The 25,202-nt window shown below is 38.2% G+C and overlaps 1 protein-coding gene across 5 annotated transcripts in view; it reads left to right on the forward strand.

Annotated features, from left to right (window-relative positions):
• Window positions 1-25,202, forward strand: part of MIPOL1 (mirror-image polydactyly 1) — a 290,887-nt gene that overhangs the window by 150,142 nt on the left and 115,543 nt on the right. For all 5 annotated transcript variants that reach the window (XM_054025828.1, XM_054025829.1, XM_054025825.1 and 2 more), the window contains one exon: window positions 803-910. In XM_054025828.1, the coding sequence (XP_053881803.1) occupies window positions 803-910 (108 nt within the window). The remainder of the gene's footprint in view (window positions 1-802; window positions 911-25,202) is intronic.

The raw sequence follows: 25,202 nt of genomic DNA on the forward strand, positions 1-25,202 counted from the left end.
GTTTTTATAAGAGTTTTTTCTGCTAATTGTTAATTATTATGGTAAGCCAGGCTAGTTGGGTTTTGGCCCTCATTGCTATCTTGAAAACTAGTTAAATCTGCTTTGGGTGCCAATTTGAATATCCTAAATACCTGGGCCTTAAAAATACTTATTCAAGTTAACTCCTTTAAGTGTTTGTATGTACACACTCAGAATAGGAAAAATTACAATTTTCTATCCCGTTTTTGATTATTTTAAAAAGTTTATTATTAAAAAACAAACATTTTTTTTTAAAAATAGTTGTCGTCCAAGATCTGATATTCATTTGGTAATGAATGCAGTCTCTGAGTTTTATTAATATGTACTGTATAAATCTATACATATATTTCCTTATTAAAAAGTGAGGGTTTTTGTAAAGGTACATACTTACTTTTCTCATTTTCAATTATATTTAAATATATAATGGGGCAAATTCTGCTCTGTTACACTGGGGCAGCTGAAACCAGAATTTGGCTCAGTGTCGTATTAATTTGTAAAATATATTTAAATATTATTTGGCAGAGTTTCTTGATATACTATACTTGATATGAGTTTTTCCTTCAAACAATTGGATCTGAACAAGACAATGAATAAAAGATTGATTTACGTGTTTGTGTAGTGTATAGATCTAATGATTTCATCTCTTTGATTACAACTTGCTTTTGTTGGAAGCTTTTTCCGCTGCAAAAATGGTGATGGTGTTATTTACATTAATTCATTTGGCTTCTTGGGGAAAAAATATGCCCCATCTCCTTTACTTAATGGAATTCTTTCCTCGTTGCAGTGCAAACGGCTGGTGCAGGAGCTTCATCATCTGAAAGAGCAGAACCAGACTTCAGCAAACAACACGAGACATCTGACTGCTGAAAACAATCAAGAACGTGCTCTGAAGGTAAATCTCCGTTCCTTCTTGCAGGCAAATTAAGGTTGTAAGCCCATGGTGCCAGCTTTCCGTGCTGCATATATCAATTGTGTACATTTCGGCAGAAGTGAGCTGTGGTGTTTGCCAACAACCCCTTCTTTAAACACAGATACAGCACCCTTCTGTTATGGTATTATTTTATTTTGTGTGTTGTGTGAAAACAACAAGAAAGAAATAATATATTCTCCAAATCGATGGGCTGTGTTGTGGTAAATAGCACTAGATTTGGTTTTGGTTCTGTCCTTGCAATATTACATTTTTATAATGTGTAGAAAACTGATGCTGTTTGTCTCAATTGCACAAAAATAACGTTTTAAAGCATGGCTGTTTGGTCTGCTCTCAGCAGCATGTGCTATATTAATAACATTATTGACCTATACTACTAGTGACCACATAGTTGAGACTACTATTTGCAAAACGGTAGCTTATTTCAGTTGGAATTGGGTGGAAGAATAATAAGCCTTGTCAATAAGTATAAAAATTAAGAGAGTAGGAGGAGGGGGACAGAGCAAAGACAATGAAGAGATTTGATAGGGTTTTTCTATTTTGTTTTGAGAAAGTGGCATTGTGATGTTGTTGAAAGTGCTAGCTGCCTAACTGCAGGCACCATTACTTGCCAGCATAAGAGAAATTGCCCGGTGAAGGTGCAAAAACTTGTGTGTTCAACCAATAAAATGTTCAGAAATCTATTTCCTGTTTATGTGCGAAGGAATGAAAATAAATCTTCAGTAGAAGCCAGTATTCCTCTATCTCTTTAATCTTGTCACTTTAAAATTGTGTTTTATTTAGGCAGGAGGAAATGAACATATCTCATTTATAGTCAAATGTTGCCCAGCCTCTTTTGTTACTCTTGAGAGAATTGTCATTCTTTTTTGGTAGATTTGGTCAGCACAAGACAATTCATGACAACTCCTCTTAGTCAGATGGGTTTCTCTCTTTTACCCTGGGTCACTTTCAGGATACAGTGACATGTGCAACCTTCGTGCTGCAGCAAAGAAATTAAAAGTTGGCCTTTCTGTTGACAATAAAGCTGATCCACGGTTGGTTACTATGGGCACTTGAGTGTGAAGAAATTTGAGACAAGTTCTCAAGTAGATCATGGTGACTATCAGCTGACTTATATACCTCTTGTTTAGTTATTCCTTCACTAATTACAAAAAGAAGGTACAGCACTTTATCACTGTGGATGTAGAGGGATGAATTTTCAGAGCAGAATCCACTTAGTTTCTAAAATTATGGACCTAATTTTGCATACATATATATTTGTACATGCAGATCTGAACATTTGCATGTAAGAATGAGAATAGAGGTTGCATACGCAAATCCAACTTTTTGCTTGAGCAGAAACGTGGCCATATAAAACCGCATGCACATAAATTTAGTAGCCGAAAATTGCTGTGCAATTTTTGAGGCCATTTTATGAAACAGCTTTTTATTGAATAAACTAGAAAAGACTCTCTGCCACATAAATATCAAGTGTTGCATGAGTTTAAGGTTGCCAGTGAAATGTTTGCTGAATATTGCAAAATGAAGTCTATGCTATCAAAAGTAGTACAGCCTTCTTCAAGATAACTGATGGACATCAGAGAGAGAAACTGTAGAACCTGGAATCATTTATGATCACAGTAATGCAGGTGTCTTGAATCTGGAGTCACCAAAAGCTAGGGTTTGGCAAATATTCTGTTGATTGCAAATAGTAAATGTTTAAAAGATTTTAAGTAATTTCCCATAATTGTTCTAAGTTAGTTATTTAATGTCATTGAATAGTTGCTCACATGGGTGCTGGAATTAGGAGTGCTGGAGGTGCTGCCTCATCTCCTGTTTTGAAGTGAATTCCATTATGTGCATAGTTTACAGTTTTGTTCAATGGCTCTTAGAACCCTCACTATAAAAATTGTTCCAGCACCCCTGGTTGTTGGAGAGATTCTTTCCATCAGAAAACAATAGTGTTTTATTGAAATTACAATTTTTCTTTTTAATATTATCTGAAATAATGCTTACTGTATAATTTTATTTTCAGAGCCATAAGTATGACCTAATAGTTCCAATTGAAACTAGATTTTATTTTTAATCCTGCTATTGCTGTCCCTGTATCTAGTCCTCAAAGAATCTAAATTCTGCCTGGCCTTTCTTGGGCATATTTCATTTTGCAAAGTTAGAGGTTAATTGGTCAAGTTGTTTTGGAGATATGAAATGTGGAAGGCTTTTCGCTTTGGAAAAGCTGCATTTAGGGTTTTTTAATACTATACCTCCGGGAATCTAGTGAGTTCCAGATTTGTTGTATTTTGTTGTCCCCAGAGAGAACTAGTCCCTTTTGAATACTTCTTGAAAGATTGGGTGGTTAATTTGAGTGCTTGTAATCTTTTATACGTAACTAAGCTTTCATTTAGAACACAAAGCTAATCAGCCCTTTTTGTTGTAAAAATAGCCTAGAAAATGTAAACCAGTCACTAGACGTAAAAGTTTATATCCGTGATTTTGCTTAAAAATCACACATTATTCTCCTGCAGCTGCCCTCCTCTTGCCATTGCAATCTGGATCACCTGCCCCTATGACTATTAGCACAAGAGCTCACTGTGACAGAATTTTCACACACACTCTACTGGGAGAGAGAGCATGACTGAAAATATGCACATACACACACTTCTCCCCCCCCTTCTCATTCCCAACCACCAGGTGTCACCTCTGGTATGATTCTAACAGTGACCATAAACCTTCACCACACAGTAGTAGTTACAAATCTAGGAGCCCACTCACATCAGCCACAGAACATCCTCTAGGTCACCTGACGGTTTTCATAGAAACATGCCATATCTTTTATCCATACAATGTACAGCGCAAAAGCAACATCTTCCCAACTCCTACTGTCCCACTCTGATCCAAGGAAACAAATTTACTTAATTCACCCTGTCACGCGGTCTGGAGAGGTTCATGACTGAGAGTGCCAACCTCAGGGCAGATTGTCAAAAAGCAGAGCTGACACCCCAAACTGGTATCTTGTGTGATTAAATTTCACCAACCTAATAACAAATGTGAACTCCTGAAGCGCTATAACAGTCTTACCATGGAGTCACCGATAGTCCATTTGGGCACTCTACTCTATCTAGCCACCCTGGCAAGTTGGACTTGGTGATAGTTGATTATCATATGCCAAAGATCACGAAAGATTCAGGTTGCTTCCAGTCCCAAGAGACCAGTCACTAACCCCAGATCAATTTTGTACCTCAGATCTCACACCAAAGACAACACTTGTAGCCAATCCTACAGTAAACGAATTAAATGTTTATTAACTAAGAAGAAGAAATAAGAGAGTTATTTACAGGTTAAACTAGGCAACATATATACACAAATGAGTTACAGTCTATGGTTCCAAATGGTGACAGAGTTGTAGTAATCTGCCAGCACTGAATGTCTTTTAAGGCTAACCCAGGTTGACCCCGGTGATCTCTGCTTCTGTTTCCTAGCTCCAGTACTATAAGAGGCCAAACAGTAAAAAAAGAGAGAATTTTCTTGTCCCTGTTTTATCTCCTTCTTCCGGAATTCAAGCTGATGGGACAGCCTTTCTTGCACGTAACAGCTTCATGGGTGTGAGAGGGCTGTTAACCAAGTTTTTGTATCATGATGTACCACAATGGCCTATTTCGTTTTGATAGTCCTTCCTGATGGGTGATGGACCATTCCTCCTGAATGGGTTCACAGGTTCAGAGCAAACATTTTTACAGTTATAAAGCAAAACTTACATATCCCCTTATAGCATAGGATACAGACATGACAAGTGAAATCAATGCATGCAGCGACTTACAGGCATTCCATAGCGTCTAAACACATTCCTATAAGTCTGATACCTATCTTGAACAATACTATCATACAGGTGAGCTGGTCTGGTTTCCAGCTATGAATTTGTCAATGCTCAGCTGACATCTACAACCTTGGGAAGAGCTGGCATCTGGTCTGCCAGCATCACACGCACCCCATATATAAACCACCATGTATATACTTAATCCATCCTCCAAATATGGCTGTAAGACCTCACACTGCAGAAACAAAGTTGATGTCCACCTTTACTCTGTCCACTCTGCACCAATTGTTAAAAACAAAAAATGTGAAATTTTTCGTATTTTTCTAACTCCCATAAATTAAACTCTTCTTGTCCAATTCACCTCAAATTTGTCAAAATAATCTCTTATGGTGAGAGTCAAAAAAAATGAGAAGCTTCATGCCTTTTGGATTTTTCTTTAAAAAAAATAAAGGAGGGATCAAAATCAGGGTGACAATAGAAAGATATTTGCACCCTTAAGTATAGAAAGGATGGAGAGAGCAGGAATATAGGATTAGAGTTAAGGTTACTTATTGAACTTTTGTAATGAATTTTTCTATCTTCCAATTGACTCTTTGTAGTCCACATGCATAGTCAGATTGGGTTGAAAATTGCTATGACAATTCAGGGCCTGAGGTAGAGTTTGTGATACAAAGTTGAGGTCATTTGCTCACAGGGTTTCTGAGATACAACTCCTCAAATAATTATCTGTTTTTAAAATATCAGTTTCCTTACACTTTGTTGTTCAAAGAAAGGGAAAAATCCATGAGCAATGTCCCCACTAAACATACAACACTGGATTGTTGAGATTTAGTGGCTGATACCTAAAACAAGCTGCCAAACTTCATAAATAATCATTCAACTTTATTTCCAGAGTAGTGTACAGGACTGCTGCAATCCTTGCATGGAGCACCAGCAGTGTGCAGGGACTGACTGAAGGGGAGGAGGATAAGGGGAAAGAGATAAGGAAAGAGCTTCTTAGCCTAGGGGAAGGTGCTTTGATTTGGGATGCCAGGGTATGGGAAGCAGGAAGCAGTGTTGTGTGGCAGCAACCATAACTCTACCTTTGAGTAAGCGAATACTTGTTTTGTAATTGAGCAACACTTTCCTTCATAAAATGAAAGGAGAAAAGCTGAAAAATAACATTAAGGCCCTGATTCTGCAGACGCTCTCACACAATTGACTCTTCAAATGAATGATCCCACCGACTCATTTATGGAAGTAAAGTTACTCGAGTGCATAAATGTCTATATGATTGGAGCATATGACTTTCCTTACAAATGAATGGTAATTAATGGTAATAGTTTATATAAAGGTGCTAAGTTAGTCTCAGAGAAGGGCTACGAGGCCTCTGGTGTGTTATTGCTAAAGTAAAGAAGTGGGGGATTAAGAAAGTGAATGTACAGTATAAAGGATTAATGGGGTTTTTTCTTCTTATGGATGAGCTAAAGAACCTTTCACACTATCTCTGCAAATTGCAAAGCGGGGAAGACAGACAGGGAATTGCAGAGTGCTTTAATGCTTCCCAGAAACACTCCCATGCCTTACAATTCTCTCTGGCTTAAAAAAAAAGTAATATGAAATGTCGTGTAATGACTAACTTCATAAATGAGACAGAAGTACATAATTTAAAATGAATGTATTCTCCTTCACTAATAGCTGCTGAATACGCTTTGTAATGTGGGTCTCTTGTGAAATGGTTGTTTCTGTAAGATGTTGGGGGCACAGGCCACCTTCAGTAAGGTGCTAATTACCCTCATGTGCTGGAGTGGGTTTTGAGGACTTTCAGCACTTCCTAGGATCATAGCAAAGGAATTGAATTGGGCAGAAGGCTGCTGTAAGTTGTGCTAGGGGTGAACCATGTCCTAACCAGCACCCAGATCAGGGCACTAAGGTGAAGTAAAGCCACCCTTGTGAGCCCTTAGGTCTTGTGTCATACTTGAGGATCATGCCTCATGTATGAAATGTGATGCTATTACATGTATACAGCTTTCCTCTAGTTCAGTGGTTCCCAAACTTTAACAACCCGCGAACCTCTTTAACTAAAATGTCTAGTCTCACGAACCCACTCATAAAAATGAATATTTCCAGGGATTTTCTCCTTTACCTGAGTATAAATCATAAAAGCAGTGATCTTGGAAATATAAAATGTGTTTTTATGACATGCTTATTACACACTATTTATTATTAATTATTATTTATCATTACAGTATTTTTATTAATTATGAAAATGGCAACACTCTTCCAAGATCTCATTTTCATAGCTTGTATCATTTTTATTAAGTCTGTTATAAGACAAGGCTCCTGTGTTTCCTCCTACACAAGCATTCAGGTCTTGAGCAGTCCAGGCAAACAATGCACGTTACAACAAAGCTTAAACTTGTTCTTCATAATGATTTTAAAAACAATACTAGCTGCCTATTTAATTTTAAAAACAGCAAAAATATCTACCTTCCTTTCCATTTCTTATAAGGAGGCTTGAAGTTTAAATCTCCTCAGTGTGATAGAGATGCTTGCTTTGATTTGCTTAGCTCTTGGAAGTCCAGGGGCTCCGGACTGCTGGCCCCGTGCTGCCCAGGGCCCCTAGGGACAGCTCTGTCTGCCATTAGGGAATTTTTTCCCGAGAACCCCCAGGGATTCACGAACCCCAGTTTGGGAACCACTGCTCTAATTCCATATCAGTCATTTGCATTAGCTTACCGTACAGTTCATCTTATCTTCACTCTTTTGATAAGATAGTTGGTTTAAACCAGTCTCTCTCATGCAGATCAGTTTATGGGGTTTAGGATTTATGTGACTAATTAGTGTAATGGGCCAAATGCTCCTCATGGTGACAGTTATCCAATCCCACTGATGCCAAATTTGTGCTCTGAATTTTGTTTTACATTTTCTCCCCCCCCCACACACACACACACATACTAGAGGATTACACTCATTTGAATTAAAATGTTGGTCCCAAATCCTTCTCATAGTGACACCCAGAGTTGTGCTGATGTCACTGTGAGGAGAATTTGGATCAGTGTTTTCATTTTAAAGTAATATAATCCTCCTGTATCTGAAACCATTTTAAAAAAAATTTCTTACAATATTCTAGATTGAATTATATCTAAATCTTTTAGGAATAATTGCTTCCTAAGAGCACAAATGTATATAGACCCTTAGTACATTTTCATAAAATAAGATCAGCAAAGTGCTTTACGGGACTAATATGTCAGGGTCTATATATAAGATTATTCATTTGTGCTTGGCCTTCGTAATTAACACTTGGTCTCTACTGATTCTGGTAAATGTATTCCCACATTACACTGAAATACTTGACTCAATTAAACTGTGCAGTGTTCAGGAATCACAGTTTTCTTCATCAGTATTAGAATACCACCTTGAGTTATTTTGTTGTTGTTGATTTTGTAGTTGGTAGGTGTGGAGGATATGTTCAAAAAAAGAAAAGGAAATGTTTCTGCCATACCTCAGTCACCATCAGCATAACATTACTGTATTTTTATGTGAATATCCTCTTTGTTCTGCTAAAGAAAAAATAGAGAAGTCATCTCGTGAAATTGTAAACTTCATGTGAAAACTCATTGAACATATTTAACTGGATTTGAATATGAAGTTTGGAGAGGTGATTTTTTTTCAAAGGCCTATGATTTATGTTGCAAATTTTAATTAGGTGGCACATTTTTTGTAAAGCTGCTATTAATCTGCTTTAAACACCAAAGAGACACACTAATTTACTTTTAAGCTAAACCCTTAAAATGGGGAAAGGGAGACTGTTTCACAATGATACAGAAATCAGGTGACCTTTAATGACTTAATGAGTTTATTCCAGCCAAGTATGATGTCAGTACACTTTCTAAAGGTTATACATCTCCTTCAAAGCTGTTAGAATGCTAATATTTGGCTGTGATTGTTTTATTGTATTTTATTGCCTGGCCATCTCTCTAGTTGTAATTTTATGTAGAATTCATCCTATACACTTTCATGATTTTATTAAGAATTTAATACATTCAGGCCAGATCCTCAACTCCTGGTCCTGCTGCATAAGGGGGCCCGAAAGCTGCCCTAAAGGTTCAGTCAAGGATTCCCCTGAAGTAGGTAAATCCTACACTGCCTGGCTCTACGCCTCCTTCTTCCTTCTCTCTGCATGTGGTATGTGGCAGTGACAGGAGGCCCACTCCAGGTGGGGCAATTTAGAGTACCCCTTAGGCTTCCCTAAGTTGTTTCAGAGTCCATTTTGGCCCCCCGCATCCCAAGATTTTTGGAGTGGGAAGGTGTGCCAATCACATGAGCATCATAGCTGAGTATTCAGCCAGTCATGTGAAGCACATAACCCTTGACTTTATAATGAATCTGAAGCATCAGCTGTAACATAGACTTTAATATGCTAATCCCTGTTGGAATTATTGTAACGTTAGGTAATATACAATGTGGAATATGCTGCTTGTTTCTGAAGAGAGAGATTGTATTGCCTGCTTCTACCTTTTTAAAAAAATGACTACAGTTACCACTGTGGGCACACATGGCCAGCAAAGCTTCACTTTTAAAGTGTCCGAAACTGGGTTGTTACTGCAAAGCAGCTGAACTGATATCAGTAAAGTGTGTGTGTGTGTGTGTGTGTGTGTGAGAGAGAGAGAGAGTGTGTGTGTGTGTGTGTGTGTGTGTGTGTGTGAGTGACTCTGATCCCTGTAGCTCAGGTGAAAGTTCCCTGAGCTGGGAAAAAGAAAAGGTGAGATTTGAACTTCTGGTCTCGTAACTGCTGTTCAAATTCCCATTGACTATAGCCAATAACCCTAATCTAGAAAATAGTTATGGAAGAGCTGCTGAACACTCCCTTATCCACTTTTTAAAAATAAGTTAGCAGTAGGGTGACCAGATGAGGGGAAGAAAATATCAGGACACATGGGGGGGGGAGGGGGGTGCCCGCCGGCTGAGCAAAAAAAAGAAAAAAGAAAAAGCTGAGTCCTGCCGGCTGAGGGGGAGGGGGAAAAAAAAACCACAGTGCTGCCGGTGGATATCATGACGTCTGGTCACCCTAGTTAGCAGAGAGCTTATGTAAGGCTGCTGCAGGCCCACATCACAGGTCTGTTCCATGACAAACTCCGTATTAAATCCAGGGTTTCCAATCATCTGCTGACAGGTAAATAGTTGTGTAACCCTCTGAGAAGTTGAGTGTCAAGCCTTGCTCAAGTAGCTGTTCTACGAAAGGACTGACAATTACTCCTTCACCTCAAATAGTAAGGGTGAAAGCTAGGGATCTGATCCATTTTTTTTTTTTTTGAGATGGGGTGACCACATCTGCATGCTGTATTCAAGATGTGGGCATACCATGGATTTATATAGAGGCAATGTGATATTTTCAGTCTTATTATCTATTCCTTTTTTAATGATTCCCAACGTTCTGTTCGTTTTGGAGGTTGAGATGTATGCTTCATACTGCCATGGAAAGGGGAGGGAAATAGGCAGATCTGCTGGTGCAATGTAGGAATGTACATCCTGCTGGTGCAACTGCACCTGGCTGTATCCAATTTCTAGAAGTCTGAGAGGTGACAGAGTGTTTTGGGAAGTGAGTGAGTACATAGACTTTTTCATGGAAGTTTCCTCTGTGAACAGTGAGGTTGTCATTGCCCATCATGGAGGATTGCTCTTGCTGTACTTATGCTGAGGAACTTTTCAATGGGGATGGAATGTTATAGACACAGAATTCACTGAGACATGCTACAACCTCTCATGCTCTTCAACAGGATTGACATAGCAGCAGCTTCAGTTTCTCCCTCTGATTCCCAGACAGGTGCAGCTTCTCTTCTCCCTGACTCAGGGGAGCTGTCCAGTGAGGTACACCAAAACTATGGAAGGTTTTCACTTCCATCTCAAACAGTTACCCAAAAGCAGTATGTACTGCAGTTTAAGACTTTGCCATTTGAGTACAAGTGCAACAGTGCTCTCAACAGTGTTAAGGTAAAATAACTTCAAAATGCATGTAATGTGTGACAGTCAGATGTGCTGATCTGTTGATATCATTAATGTAAAAGCATATGAGATCAGTGTTAAGGTTTTGCATTATAGTGTAAGTTTGTTGAAGCAGGGATGCATATTGCTTTTGGGTATCTGCTGCAGATGGAAGTTAAAGCCTCAAAGAGCATGGGAGTGTGTTATTGACGACGCTGAAGGAATACGAAGGTGGAAAGGAATACACTTGCCTTTTCCCTTAACTTTTTATTTCCATGTTTTAAGGTTTAGGGTGGATGGGGTGTGTCCTGCCAGAACCTTAACTGTGACTAAATATAATGTTTGTTTGCTAGTAGACTAAGTTGTATTGACATGTGCTCTGTGTCTGTGTGGGATGTCACTACATCTAGGCCCAATACTGCAACCCTCACTCAACTTGAATAGTGCTTACATGATTAGTCTTACTGAGTTAAATGGCATTAAGTACTAGTCAACATGACTAAGGGTTGCAGAGTTGAACTCTGTGTAAGCAGCTGTGTTATGCACTAGTGGAACTTTAAAACTGTGCAATCTACAATTACTGACGTAACAAATTGGATTCATGTTTAAGTCCAATGTGAATTGAGTGTGTTTTCTTCTTACTGTCCTATAAGTCCCATTAAAGATATGTCATAGACTTTTGGCAACCAGCCCATGCATCATCATACACAGTGGGGCAGAAAAGACCACAGATAACCACACAACTTCAGGGAATTCTCTGTCTATGTGGATCACTGAGTGGAGAAAGTTTGAGCATCAGTTATAGCTTCTTCTGCCAGCAATGTAAAGTTTTAAACACATCAGATACCATTCACCTGCTCTCCAGTTTCCTTGGCCCGGCTCTCTGGTCAGATCTACTCCTGAGATGCTCAGCCAGTGTCTTCTGTCCCAATCCATTGTCATATACATATGTCTGGAACAACATTTGTTTATGTCTGTTCCATATATAATGATGTTATCTATGCGCTAACTAATTTAGCATACACATTTGACCATCTCACTTCATTGTGCCCAGTAATCCATCATCAGTGGGATATACCCTGGACAGTCCAATCCTCCAAGCAGTTTTCAATTAGCTGCAGTGCAATACAAATCAAAACCTACTACAAAAATGTTTCTTCCCTTCCCCCAAACGTAGAATTGCATTTAAAAATTATGCTGATCTGAGGTACAGGTCATGCAATTTTCAGTCTTCAGCCAGGGGTAGGTGAGAGTCTAATATTTCTTGAAGTTTCAGGACTAGAAATAGGTTCTTTATACCCGGGGTTTCTCCCCCAGTCACACCTTTTTCAGTAGTGTAGACATGTTTCCAGCACTAGTAGATTATAAGATATTATACCTTAAAACGGTCTCATTATTAAGCACAGAATAGTTACTGTTCTATGTGATTTTTAGAGGAGTCTAAAATGTATCAGTTAACTTGTTCCTGGCCTTCAGAAGGCTGTACAGTTGGACTCATACTAACTAAGACAGACTTGCTTTATGTGGGAAGGAGTACAAGAAATTTTCCCAATATCAAATTTTAGAGCTTTATCTGGATATAATATTCAAAAGTACCTAAGTGTCTTCACACTCCTAGACCATTTAGGTGTTTTGAAAACTTTTCCCTCTATCTTTGTTCTTTGGGGGTTTTTTGTTTTTATTCCTAGGCATGGTGTGAACCTTCATGACAAAAGCCAATTTGATGAGTCTGGAGCCAGTATTTGATAACATCTGATCATTTTGAAAGGCTGAGGACTTAACTTTAAAAGCAGTGGTAAATCGGTGATTGCAGCAATGAAACAATTGTAATGTCACTCTGGTCCCAGACGATGCTGTGGCTGTCAGATATTTTTTATTTGGTGCATCATTGACTGCTTGAGGTACTTCTCACCACACACACACACACACACACACACACACACTAAATAAAGTGGGGATTTAAATGTCCTGGCGTAGGGGTCCTGATTTGATATGGGTTTGAGACAGCATGGAAGAGAGAAGACTGAAGGGCATGAATCAACCACCCTCCCATGTCTTAGTCAAGATGATAGAATCTTGTTGGATTAGTGAGAGCAAAGTGGTGTGCAGCTGCTTGCAGTTCTTCACTCTGAATACACTGCTCTACAGCCAAAATGCTTCTGAAATAAATGCAGTCAAACTTTACTAATTCTGGGTCACTGAGAACGAAAATGATGCTTAAAATTGTTGATGGGCTCTAGTTTTCAAGATATGCTATTGGGTCAGTATATACGACCCTTGACTTGGGAATGGCCGAGGATACGTGAGTTATAAAGGGAAGGGATCTCAATTTAAACCAGAAATGACTAAAATACATCTTTGACTGGATCTATGAATAAATCTATGACTGGGTTTGGACAGTACTTGCTTTTTAGGCAAAACAATGAATGATGCAATCTGAAGCTGGTATTGCATCATACATTATATGAATTGCATCGTGTTATTCCTAGAAGTCATGGATGATGCGATCATAACGAAGCTTACATCACTCTGCTGAACAAATTGCCCTATATCAGCTCTAGAAATCATACAGTGTCATGCTCTCTTATTTGTCAGTGTTTGATTTTGCAAAGGGACACATTTCTGTTTAGCCAAAGTGAGCAGAGATGCCTCGTACTTGTGTGAACAGTGCAGATAACTTCCGCTATGTTTGTGGTGCAGTGACTTTTGCATCACAAAAGCGCAGGATAACCACTATGGTTAAGAAAGTGTATCACCTTTATTTTGGCTGCAAAATTGGAGATCAGGACAAGAGGTGGGCCCCACACATATGCTACAACACTTGTGCAACAAAGCTTCGCCAGTGGTTGAACAGGAAAAGGAAATCTATGCCTTTTGCAGTGCCAATGATTTGGAGAGAGCCAACAGATCATACCAGCAATTGCTACTTCTGCATGGTGCCTCCAGTTGGGAAAGGTGTGTCAAAGAAGAAAATGTGGACTGTGCATTATCCAAACATTCCATCAGCTATACGCCCAGTACCCCACGGAGAAGGACTGCCAGTTCCTGATGCACCAGAATCATTCTCACTTGAGTCAGAAGAGGAAGAGGATGAAACTTCTGGTCCTGAACCATCAATGTCACAGGACCCACATTTTCTCCCATCCTCCTCCTCTGAACCACACCTCATAACACAAGGTGAACTGAATGACCTGTCAGGGATTTGGAACTACCCAAGAGTAATGCAGAGCTGTTGGGCTCCAGACTACAGCAGTGGAATCTCCTGGCAGGTGATGTTAGGGTTTCCATGTTCCGTGACCGTCAAAAGGATCTTGTCCCATTCTTCTTCATGGAAGGTGATCTTGTAGCCTGCAACAACATCGATGGTGTAATGGCAGCCCTCAACATCGTTCACGATCCAGATGAGTGGAGACTGTTCATTGATTCATCGAAGACGAGTCTTAAAGCTGTTTTACTGCATAATGGCAATGTTTTGCCATCAATTCCAGTTGGTCATGCAGTCCATATGAAGGAAACCTATGACAACATGAAACAACTTTTGAGGTGCATAAACTATGACCAACATCAGTGGCAGCTTTGTGGCGATTTGAAGGTTGTTGCTCTCTTGCTTGGTCTGCAGACTGGATACACAAAGTACTGCTGTTTTCTCTGTGAATAGGATAGTCGTGCAAGAGATTCCCACTACGTCAAGTAAGATTGGCCACTCCGACAGTCATGGGAGCCTGGGAGGAAAAGTGTTCAGCATCCACCACTTGTTGAATCAAGGAAGATTTTGTTACCACCCTTACACATCAACCTCGGTCTGATGAAGAACTTTGTCAAGGCCATTGACAAAACACAAGCAGCTTTCAAGTACCTCCGTGGAAAATTTCCAAGTTTAAGTGAAGCTAAGATAAAGGAAGGTGTCTTTGTTGGTCCTCAGATTCATGAACTTCTTCGAGATGATGCATTTGACCATGCACTGCGTGGCAAGGAAAAGGCGGCATGGAAAGCCTTCCAGTTAGTGGCAATAAATTTTCTCGGAAACAACAAGGCAGACAACTACAGGTTGTTGGTGGAAAACCTCCTCAAGGCATACAAAAGCCTTGGTTGCAACATGTCACTGAAGATACATTTTTTGCACTCTCATCTAGTTTTTTTTCCACCGAACTGCGGAGCAGTGAGCAACGAGCATGGCGAGCGATTTCACCAGGACATTGCAACAATGGAGAAACACTATCAGGGCAAATGGAGCCCATCAATGCTTGTAGACTATTGCTGGACAATGACAAGAGATGCTCCATTTAATGAATACAAGAGACAAGCAAGAAGCGCCGAGTAGACACTGAATAGGACTAAACTATTTACATAATAGTTTTTTGCCTTTTTGTTTCATAATAACTTTTATTTATATAACCCTTTTGCTGATTTTTAAAGTGTTACATAAACAGGACAGGTGAATTATTATCATGTAAAGCAACCATAAACATGTGAAAAGACCTAGGTTTACAATTTATGATTAAAACTCTACTATCTACACAATATACATAGACATAAAATGTAAAAACTTAACTATCTTAGAAACAGTAGCCAATCAGTTGTTTTAATTGTCATATTTGAATTCAGCACATCAAAATACATAATAAATAGCACATTTTATCTCTGAAGCAGATGACTTCTCAAAAATTGTAGACCAGTGATATTATAGGTACTGTGAAGCTTTTGAATATTGTTGAACTCTGGACTCTTTTTGCATTGATTCTTTTTTATTTCTGCTCTTTCATGATCTGATCCTGAAGTAATTTCCTTATACTGGAATTTGGATAACTGTAATCACTTTGGGGATTTTCCCCGTTTATATGAGCTATGATTGCCAGGTGGGAGCAGGTGGCTGTGGCCATCTGGCTTTGAGTCAGACCTTGTACTAAAACTTTATAGAGCATTTTTCCTTACTGTTCCTTTTTTTTTCTGTTGCTGTAATGTGTTGGCTTTACTTCTTTTTTTTTTAATTGAATAGCTCCATCACAAACAAACAAACAAAAATGTTTAGCTCAGTCTTTATTTTCCCTTTCTCTGAGGCTTCTCCTGGAGGCAAGGTACCAGACCTATCTGAATGGCTATGGCAAATAATATGTTGCTATTAAGTATTACTTTATCTGATTCATAAAACTTTATTTTGTATGTAAGTCTTGTTTCCATCCACCCCTGACAGTGCAGTGGATCCCAATTTCCGTGTTCATGCACTCTTCTCATGGCCTACTTTACATCATCAGCTTGTAGGATGCACAGAGAAAACAACTTTTATTTGAGCAGTAACTGTAAACAACATCTGGAGCCTGAGTGCATGATGACACATTGGTTATTTGTCCTACAATAAAATGTATAAAAGGTAGTAGTAACCTAAGACCTCACCCAAAAGGAGCGTTAAATAGCAAAGGTCTTGCTCTGACCCACCCATGACCTCCTTATCTGAAAAGGCTCTCAGAGTTAATAGAATCCACTTTAGGTCTGAGGTAGACACTGAGGAGACATGGGGGTGGGGTATCAATCTAAATATTTCTGAGTCTTACACGTTTGCTAAAATGGCTTCTGGGGCCCCTGTATCTGAAAATCTGCCCAGTTTGTCTCAGTCTTATGCACCATTGGATAGGCTTTTTATTGTGGTTTAAGAACCAATAATGAGTGAGTTTGAGTAGAAGAGGGGGAGGTGGCAGCAATGACACTAAAGCAGGGAGCCCTAATGCAGTCTCAAGGCTGCTGATCAGTCTTGCCTCAGAAGCCACAAGATACTATATATCTGCTCCTACCCATCTTTCTTTCTCCCCTAATCTGAAGATCTTGTCTGTTCTGCTGTTGAGAGTGGGGAAGCTCCTTTTGGTTTGCGTACATAGATCAAGTCAGAAGGGCTACATCAGAACTTGCAGTTTGGTTCCCGGTTGTCACTTATTTGCAGAAATAGCTTCTGGAGACCCTAGTTATCTCATCTGTTTAATTCCCAGTCTGTTTGTTTGTCCCATGTATTGTGCAACATTGGATAAAATGGGACTTGTGCTCCCAAATCACCAAGGCACTTCTGAAAATCCCACCCATTTGATCATAACTAAGGGTTAAATCCCACCTTTAGCTCTGTGGGTGTGTGGGAGGGGTGCAGTTCTACTCTGTAAGTGTTTGAGGGTGCTACATGGGGAACATGCACACCCTGAAGGCTATGGAGTCCTGTTTTATAGGTTCTTCCTTCACAGAAGCACACAGGATGTGTGGGACTGGGTGAGGGGTGGAGTGGGGCTGGTTGATTGGCCTCTGAGTTGATCCTTTGGTTTTTCTCCCATGAAGGGGGCCTCCATGAAGTGGAATATTCCTGTCCCCTCTCCCAATGCCCTTCTCCTTCATCTCCACCAAGATTCTAGGTCTGGGTGCTAGACTCTAGCTTTGCTCCTAACCATGAGCTTTAGAATAATATACATTTAAGAATGCAAGTAATTGAGCTGGGTGAAATTTTTCAAACAAATAGTTTATTTGCCAAAAAATGCAGTTTTGAGTCAACCAAAACTATTCATGAATTCAACATGAGTTTGCCAAATAATTTCAGCCAAAAAAAAAAATTGGGTGCGGCTCAATTCACAATGGGCCTTAGGCACTGTTCAAGGAAGCTATGATGGTTAGTATTGCCCTATAGTCCTGTGGTTAGCACACTTACCTGGGATGTGGGACACCTGTGTACAACTCCCCATGCTGCTTGATTTGGAGCAGGACTTAAACTTGGGTCTCTTGCATTTTAGATGAGCTGAACCACTTTGTATATTTAAGTGTTCATCAGAGAAAGGACTGGATCCCGGGTGAGTCCCATAACCACCAAGCTGTTAAGTTTTCACTCTCTCACTCCGACCTCTCTGGATCTCTCACATCCCAGGTGACTGTTCTAACCCTGGGGCTATGGGTTATAATGGGGGAGGCTCGACCACCTCCACCAGTTTTGTGAAGAGCATCTTTGTGAATCTATTGGAAAAAAATTTCTTTGGCTGAAACTATTTGTTTTGTTTGACCTAAAATGAATTATTTTCTGACTTTTTGTGTCACTGAGAAAAATGAAAAAAATTGTTTTGGGTCAATCCAAGACAAAATTTGTTTTTGATATTTTTGGTTTGGCCAGCAAACTGAAAAATTGATTTGCACAATGCCAGTGAGTAACTTTATGAATGCAGTAGTCCTATTGACTTAGGCTTGATCCTGTAAACATTCAAGTGAGTGATTGTGCATGTGAGTTTACTGGCACAATTCAAAGGCATGAATACGGCCCTACCAAATTCACGGCCATGAAAAGCACATCATGGACCATGAAATCTGGTCTCCCCCATGAAATCTGTTCTTTTGTGTGCTTTTACCCTATACTGTACAGATTTCACATGGGAGACCAGCATTTCTCAAATTGGGGGTCCTGACCCAAAAGGAAGTTGCAGTGGGGTCACAAGGTTATTTTGTGGGGGGTGTCCTAGTATTGCCACCCTTACTTCTGTGCTGCCTTCAGAGCTGGGCAGCCAGAGAGTGGCAGCTGTTGGCAGGTGCTCACTCTGAAGGCAACACCCCGCCAACAGCAGCTCAGAACGAAGGGTGGCAATACCATACCATGCCATCTTTACTTCTGCGCTGCTGCTGTGGCGGCTCTGCCTTCAGAGCTGGGCTACCGGCCAGCAGCCCATGCTCTCCAGCTGCCCAGCTCTGAAGGCAGCGCCATCACCAGCAGTAGTTAGAAGTAAATGTAGCAGTACCGCAACCCCCGCCCCATACAATAACCTTGTGACCCCCCACCTCCCACAGCTCCTTTTTGGTTCAGGAACCCTACAATTACAACACTATGAAAATTCAGATTTAAAAATCTGAAATCATGAAATTTACGATTTTTAAAATCCTATGATCATGAAATCGACCAAAATTGACTGTGAATTTGGTAGGACCCTAGGCATAAGCTTTAGCAGGATTGGGACCTTATTTTTTTTCTACTTGCTTTGGAGTATTAAAGTTACTTACACACTTAATTGTTCGTAGACGTGGGCCCAGAGTTTGTAAGGTCTTCAGGGAAGTGCCATGCACACTTATACTGGCATAGAAAAATAAACCATTTAATATTCAGTGACATCATTAGAAGCTATGTGTAGATCTGTGTAGTAAAGTACATATGTATGTTGTACAGTACTATTAGTTGTTGCTAGAATAAGTTGTGGTTCTATACAATTTTCAGAAAGGCTCAGGAGAAGTAGGCATTTTATTGAGGAAAATGCTTGATTCCAAAGAAAATTACTGATCCAAGTCAGTATCCATTTCTCAAATATAAATATTGTATCACTTCAAACCTTCCCATCCCAAATGTAATTAGGAACCACTCTAAGTACCAACAGCACTCTTTGTTCAGTTAGATCTTTTACTCCCTAGTTCTGTACAAAAATAAAGTATGACTACTTAAAATCAGTTTCGGTCTAAAAACAATCATGTTTTCATTTCAAGGTGTACAGTTGAGTGGCAGCTTGAATACTATAATAGGTGTCAACCTACTGCAGTTTTAAACAGTTAAGATATCAAACTCTATCCTGGGAGGTACAGTGCTCTATGATACATAGTATAGAATATGGATTTACATTAAAAACATTATGAAAAACAATTTTTGCAGTATGTTTAATAGAATTTATAAAAGTACTTATTAACCTATTAAAAAAAATCAAAATACCAAATAAAATTGGTCAACTTCAATTGCTTGTCTATTCTTATCTCTCACCTTTGAGCTATACTTGTCTTAGATGTTGAAGGTGTGGGGGGAAGTGTCTGAAATCTTGAGAGTGTGATTGTTAGGAATTCCAAGTAGAAGCAGTTATACATCCAACAATAATTCTCTATACTAGATAAAATAAAATCTGTTTATCTAGCCTACTAGAGCTGTGTGCCAACTTTCAACCAGATGCAGTTTTAAGCTGCGTAGATACTAAATCCTGAAATATTCACTCTAGAAACAAAAAAGCTGACATCAAATATAGCATTGCTACTACACATAGAAATGGTGCATATACTATGTATTCACACACAACAGAGAGATGATTGTTTTTGTGTGTTGCTTAATTTTTTTCTTATGTTGGAGTATTAAAACAGATATTAAATTTTATCATTAATGCAGTGCATGGTCTCTCTTCAAATCCCCTTAATTACAGATTGACTCCAAGGATTAGGCAGCATGGATTTTAATTTTAACTGAAACAAAAAGAAAAGCTGCTTAAAAATTATTCTTGCAGAGTGACTTGTCGGACCACAAAACAACGTTAACATCTTTTGACATGTAGTGTTGTCAAATTTAAAATATTAGGACAAAGCTGAATGCACCTTTAAACTCAAATTGTGTCATGTCTACTTTCCAACATAAAATGCTTTATTAGTTTTAACCTTACAAAGGAATGTCTGCCTCTCATAGTTTTGTTTTTTCTGTTTTTCTTCAGGAAAAAAAAAAAGAGACTTGCAGTCTTGCTGGGATTTGTTTATGTTTGTAAGAAAATGACATCAGACTTAGTTTCCTCTCTTTAGTGACTTGAAAAAATTGCCCAGCAGAGTTGACATTCTAGCAGCAGCATAATTCACATTACTAAATTGTTTCCATTCTAAGCTCCTATCTTTTGGGCTTAAGAACTCAACAGTAAAAACTTCATTCCAGACTGAAACTTAGAATAGCACGTCCAAGTCCAGAAACAACATTTTCACAAACTGGGGCCTAATTCAGTAAATTTCACTCATGGGATTACTTATGTGAATAAGTATTACTCACATGAATAAGACTTGTAGGACCGGGGTCTTAGTTTTAAAAATCAGTTTGATATTTTTTCTTGTTTATTAAAAGATAAAATGAGCCAAGCCTCTAAGATGCTTTACTACCATTTATTAAAAACAGTTTTGTTTTCCGTAACAAAAATTTATTAAAATTTATTAGAATATCTTTCTTTATTCAGCACCACAGTACTGTGCTTTAAAGACACACAGAAAATGACAAGTCTGCCAAAAAGTAATTTGCAGATATATCCAGTAATTAATCAGATGTGCTGAGTATCTCCAACTGCTATAAAAGTTAGTGGCAGTTGTGAGTGCTCAGCACTGCAAATGAGCAGGGCATGAGGTTTTTTTGCTTAGGAAATTGGTTCCTTTTGTGCACAGGTAATAACTTTGAGCACAAAGGCTTGGAAGGACTTAGTTTTCATCCAGGACGGCTGCATGGTGCATGAAAGATAATCATTCATTATTTAATGGTAGCCAGTGACTTGGTAAACTAAACCGACTCCAGTCTATCGGATTAAAAATACACTTTTTAAATGTTTTCAGACATACAGGTAAGTAATGGACCATAATTGCTGCTTCTCTCCCCTAAGTAAATATCACACAGTTTAAAACCACTATTAAACAATCATTTGTAAATTCTCTTGTACTTAATCCAAATTTTTTAAATTAGAGTTTTTTTCTCTTTAGTGTCAAGTATGCATATGAGAGATGTGACGCAAAATTCACATTGCATCTTGTAGTTCTGTGGTGTGAATTAAAAAAACAAAGAAGCCTGAAAAAAACTTGTTGTTGTTGTTGTTGTTTTATTAACTACCATGAAAGGGAGGTTGTGAAGGCATAAATCCTTCTTATGTTTATGAAAAATTAAGTTTAACACCAACCAGTAAAATAAGCTAACATATATGTATAAATTTAACATGTTCTCCCTAACTTTTGCTCCATTATGTGCAGCGGTTTCAAAGTAGTGTGTGATATTACGGTCCATATGTGTTATGCTCGGTGCAGGGGGCGGAGTTAAGGACAATTAATGCTAAATGATTAAATCATTTGCTCTTTATGTAGTAGGTCACAGTTTTAATATTACATATGTTTTGTCTGTTAACACCCTGTATGTGTGAGGTGATGCAAGACATGGATGCTTCCCTGCAAGATGATGGAATTTTGATATTTGTTTTACTCTCATTTACATTCTGTTGCCTCTTGTTCCTGACAGAATGCAGCTTTGAAAATACTACCCCTTCTGGCTTCTAATACTACATTAGAAAATAATTCATAGGTTTTGTGAATCCAGGTTTCCACGAAGAATCAATATCAGTCTAACATGGCCTAAAAATGACTAACTGTGACAACTGATTTGTCTTGTATAATTTAAATTTCAGGAGTTACCTAGTGATGCTTGTTTAAGGCTTGATGTGTGACATGCTGAGCACCTTTGAATTCCCAGTTAGGTTAACTGAATGGGAGGGTGCTAAGGATCACTCAGCCAGATCTTTTGAAAGCAATATGTTCCCTTCACCATACTGAGAAATTCAAAAAACCCAACCCCAAACTGCTTGTGTTCTAACATAAATAAATGTATGCATGAGCACTGTCTAGCTCATGAAGTACTGCACATGTTTGTTTAACTTAGAACACAGAACACACAGTAAGTCTGGTGTCTGGTTTTTAAAACCGTTCAGGGTGTGTAAGCATCTATTTCCAAAAGAAAATTGTTCTGGAGTCCTGATGTGGAGACTGACAAGAAAAACCATCCTTTAAGATAAGTAATATTCTACCTGGTTTTGATAGGCATTGTTTTTTTAACAACACTAATTTTTGAAGTATGTCAACTGCTTATGCAAGGAGGAGGAGAGGAAGTTTCATTCAACTTTGAGTATAACATTTAAGGATTTCTTGGTTTATCTGCCATATCTTTTCATATTTAAGTTATGAACCAATTATAGACTTTGGGAGGCGTGTTGATGGTTTTGGTCCAGGGTTAACCACATTTGTTTGGTTTACCTGTTTTTGAAGGTGAAATATTAAGTCTCTTTATAGCTATTACATTTTTAAATGATTTTTTAAACACCTTGGCTGCCTAAGTGGAGACTAATTACATAATTGGTGGTGAATTGTTCTACTTTTACTTACGATATTTTTTGCTATCTAGTGCCAATACTTCTTTGTGGCTGTTAAACAGGATGTGCAGATTCCTGGGATAGCTGACTTACAACAAGTTAGTACTTTTACAGTGTTGCATCTGTTCTTGCACAATGACCAAAAAGCCATGGATTTTTTTTTTTTTTTTATCTTCTTATCCTTTGGATTAAGTCTATCTGTTAGGCATTGCAAAATTCCCTCTCATATTTTCTAGCTGAAACTGAAGCAAGCAGTCTAAACTAGATTTTGTGGAAAAAAATATTCAATTTGCAACACAGTGCTTGCAGTTAAACTAGCAAACTTATCTTGAAAATAAAATAGAAATAAAATGACTCTTTATTTTTATATGGATAATTTTTATTTGGCTACATTTGAAAAGAAATGAAAAAATGATCTATTTGCTTGAGATTTGCCAAACAATGCTTTAAGCTTCAAGTTATTTTGAGGTGGTGAAAGGTGAAACATTTGACATTTTCTTTTTGGGCATTGCTTTAAAAAAGGAGAGGGCGGGAAAGAGGCGTTGCCACACCAGAGTTGAGGGTGTTTGTGGTTGTCCCTGACAGCGGCTCCAGTTTTAAAACACCTGTGTTTACTTTCCAGCTTTTCTCAATCTGCCTGAAAGTGGCCTAAGAATGACACAGACAGACCTGCATGATGGCTGTGTTGCCTTTGCAATACCAAAAAAAAAAAAAAAAGAGAGAGAGAGACATCAGACCTCTTTATGCAGCTAATCATTAACCCCAAATTGAAAACACTAGGATTTTTTTCTTACATTTAGTTGGATACCAGATCATATCTATCTATGTAGCTAATTTTAGTCTTACCAATATTTTATTCTTTTTAGTAACATTTTATGTTTCTATTTGAAATTTTATTGCATAGAGAAAGTTGGGGACAAACCATCAAACCATGGTTTTGTTTTTTTGTTTTGTTTTTTAGTACCTTACAGAATTGTGTGGTAAGAATTAACTGTATCTTTGTCAATTTTATTTTTTAGAAGTGAAATAAGAAAATATCTAAACTTGGCTTTTTGTTGAATGTTGAACATCATATCATCATCGTATTTTTAAAAGGTTTATTGTACACATTATCCTCCAGTAAAAAAATTAATCTAGAACTCTTTTTAGAATGGAGAGTTTTATTTTAAAGAAACATTTTTTTAAAAAATTAGTAATACGTCTGCCTCTATTTTATCATGTAGATGATATTTTTTCTAGCCTTCTGTTGTCAGTCAGAGAATTAAGCTCAGTGCCATCTGGATTGATTTATCTCTTTAAAATTAACTACAGTAGCCTGCACACTCTTTTTAAAAATGGAAATTCAACAAGTATTTTTAATGGTGTTGCTGGAGCTCTGAAATATTTTGTTTTGGCTTACTCTTTAGAAATTTTTGTCTACTGCTGCTTCCAGTTGCCATTTATTGTTCCCTTTAAATGTTGCTGGTGTGTTTTGATACTATTGTTTTTTAAAAATTGCTTTCTTTAATATTTTCTAATTAATTAGACCTCTATTTTGCCTTTCTACAATGCCTGGTATTCTTGACTATAGAATTTGTCTCATAATTGTAGCAATAGAACTTAAGAACTATTCAATCTAGATCAACTTCTGTGCTTTTGAAGGAGAGTGAAAGAAAAAGTTACTCTGTTGGCCTTAGCACTATGCTCTATATGCTCTTACTTTTTGTTCTCCTTAGAATTTTGTGTTTGCTTGACAGTTTCAGAGTCAGTGTAGGGGAAAGAACAACACGAAACCCTTGATCAAAACCTATAGGCCAGAACACAGTTATTGTAATATTGTTGGTCTGACTTCTTAATGGGATAACAGTAGAGGAATCTGCTGAACAGCTTAGATATCTATTCACAAATGCAAAGGAGTACGTGGAATAAACATGAATAACTGGAAGTCTTGGTACACAAGCTAGATTATGACTTAATTGGTATCTCAGATGACTCGGTGAGATAAATCTCATGACTGGCATATTGGTATAAAAGGTTATAGCTTGTTCAGAAAGGACAGGCAGGATAAGAAGGGAGGAGGTGTTGCATTGTACATCAAAAATATATACCATTGTTTGGAGGTCCTGAAGGTGATAACAGGCAGACCAGGTGAAAGTCTCGGGGTGAAATAAAAAGGGGAAAATAACATGTCAAGGTAGGGGTTTACCATAGATCTCCAAATCAGTAGGATGAAGTGAGTGAAGCGTTTCTAGAACAAACAGAAATATCCAAAACACAAGACCTAGTGGTAATGGGGAACTTTAACTACCCAGACATCTCTTGGAAAAGTAATATAACAAAACACAAAATGTCCAATAAGTTCTTAGAATGTGTTAAGGACAACATATTTCAGAAGGGGGAGGAAATAAACAGGTGGGCAGCCATTTTAGAATTGATTCTGACTAACTGCAAGGAATTGGTTGAAAATCTGAAGGTAGAAGGCAATTTAGGTAAAAGTGATCTTGAAATGATAGATTTTTGTGATTCTAAGGAAAGAAAGGAGTGAGAACATTAGGACAATGCACTTTTTAAAAAAATCAGCATTTAACAAACTCAAGCAACTGGTAGGTAGCATCCCATG

This window comes from Malaclemys terrapin, chromosome 4 (assembly GCF_027887155.1).
Source record: "Malaclemys terrapin pileata isolate rMalTer1 chromosome 4, rMalTer1.hap1, whole genome shotgun sequence".
NCBI classification, from domain to species: domain Eukaryota; kingdom Metazoa; phylum Chordata; order Testudines; family Emydidae; genus Malaclemys; species Malaclemys terrapin.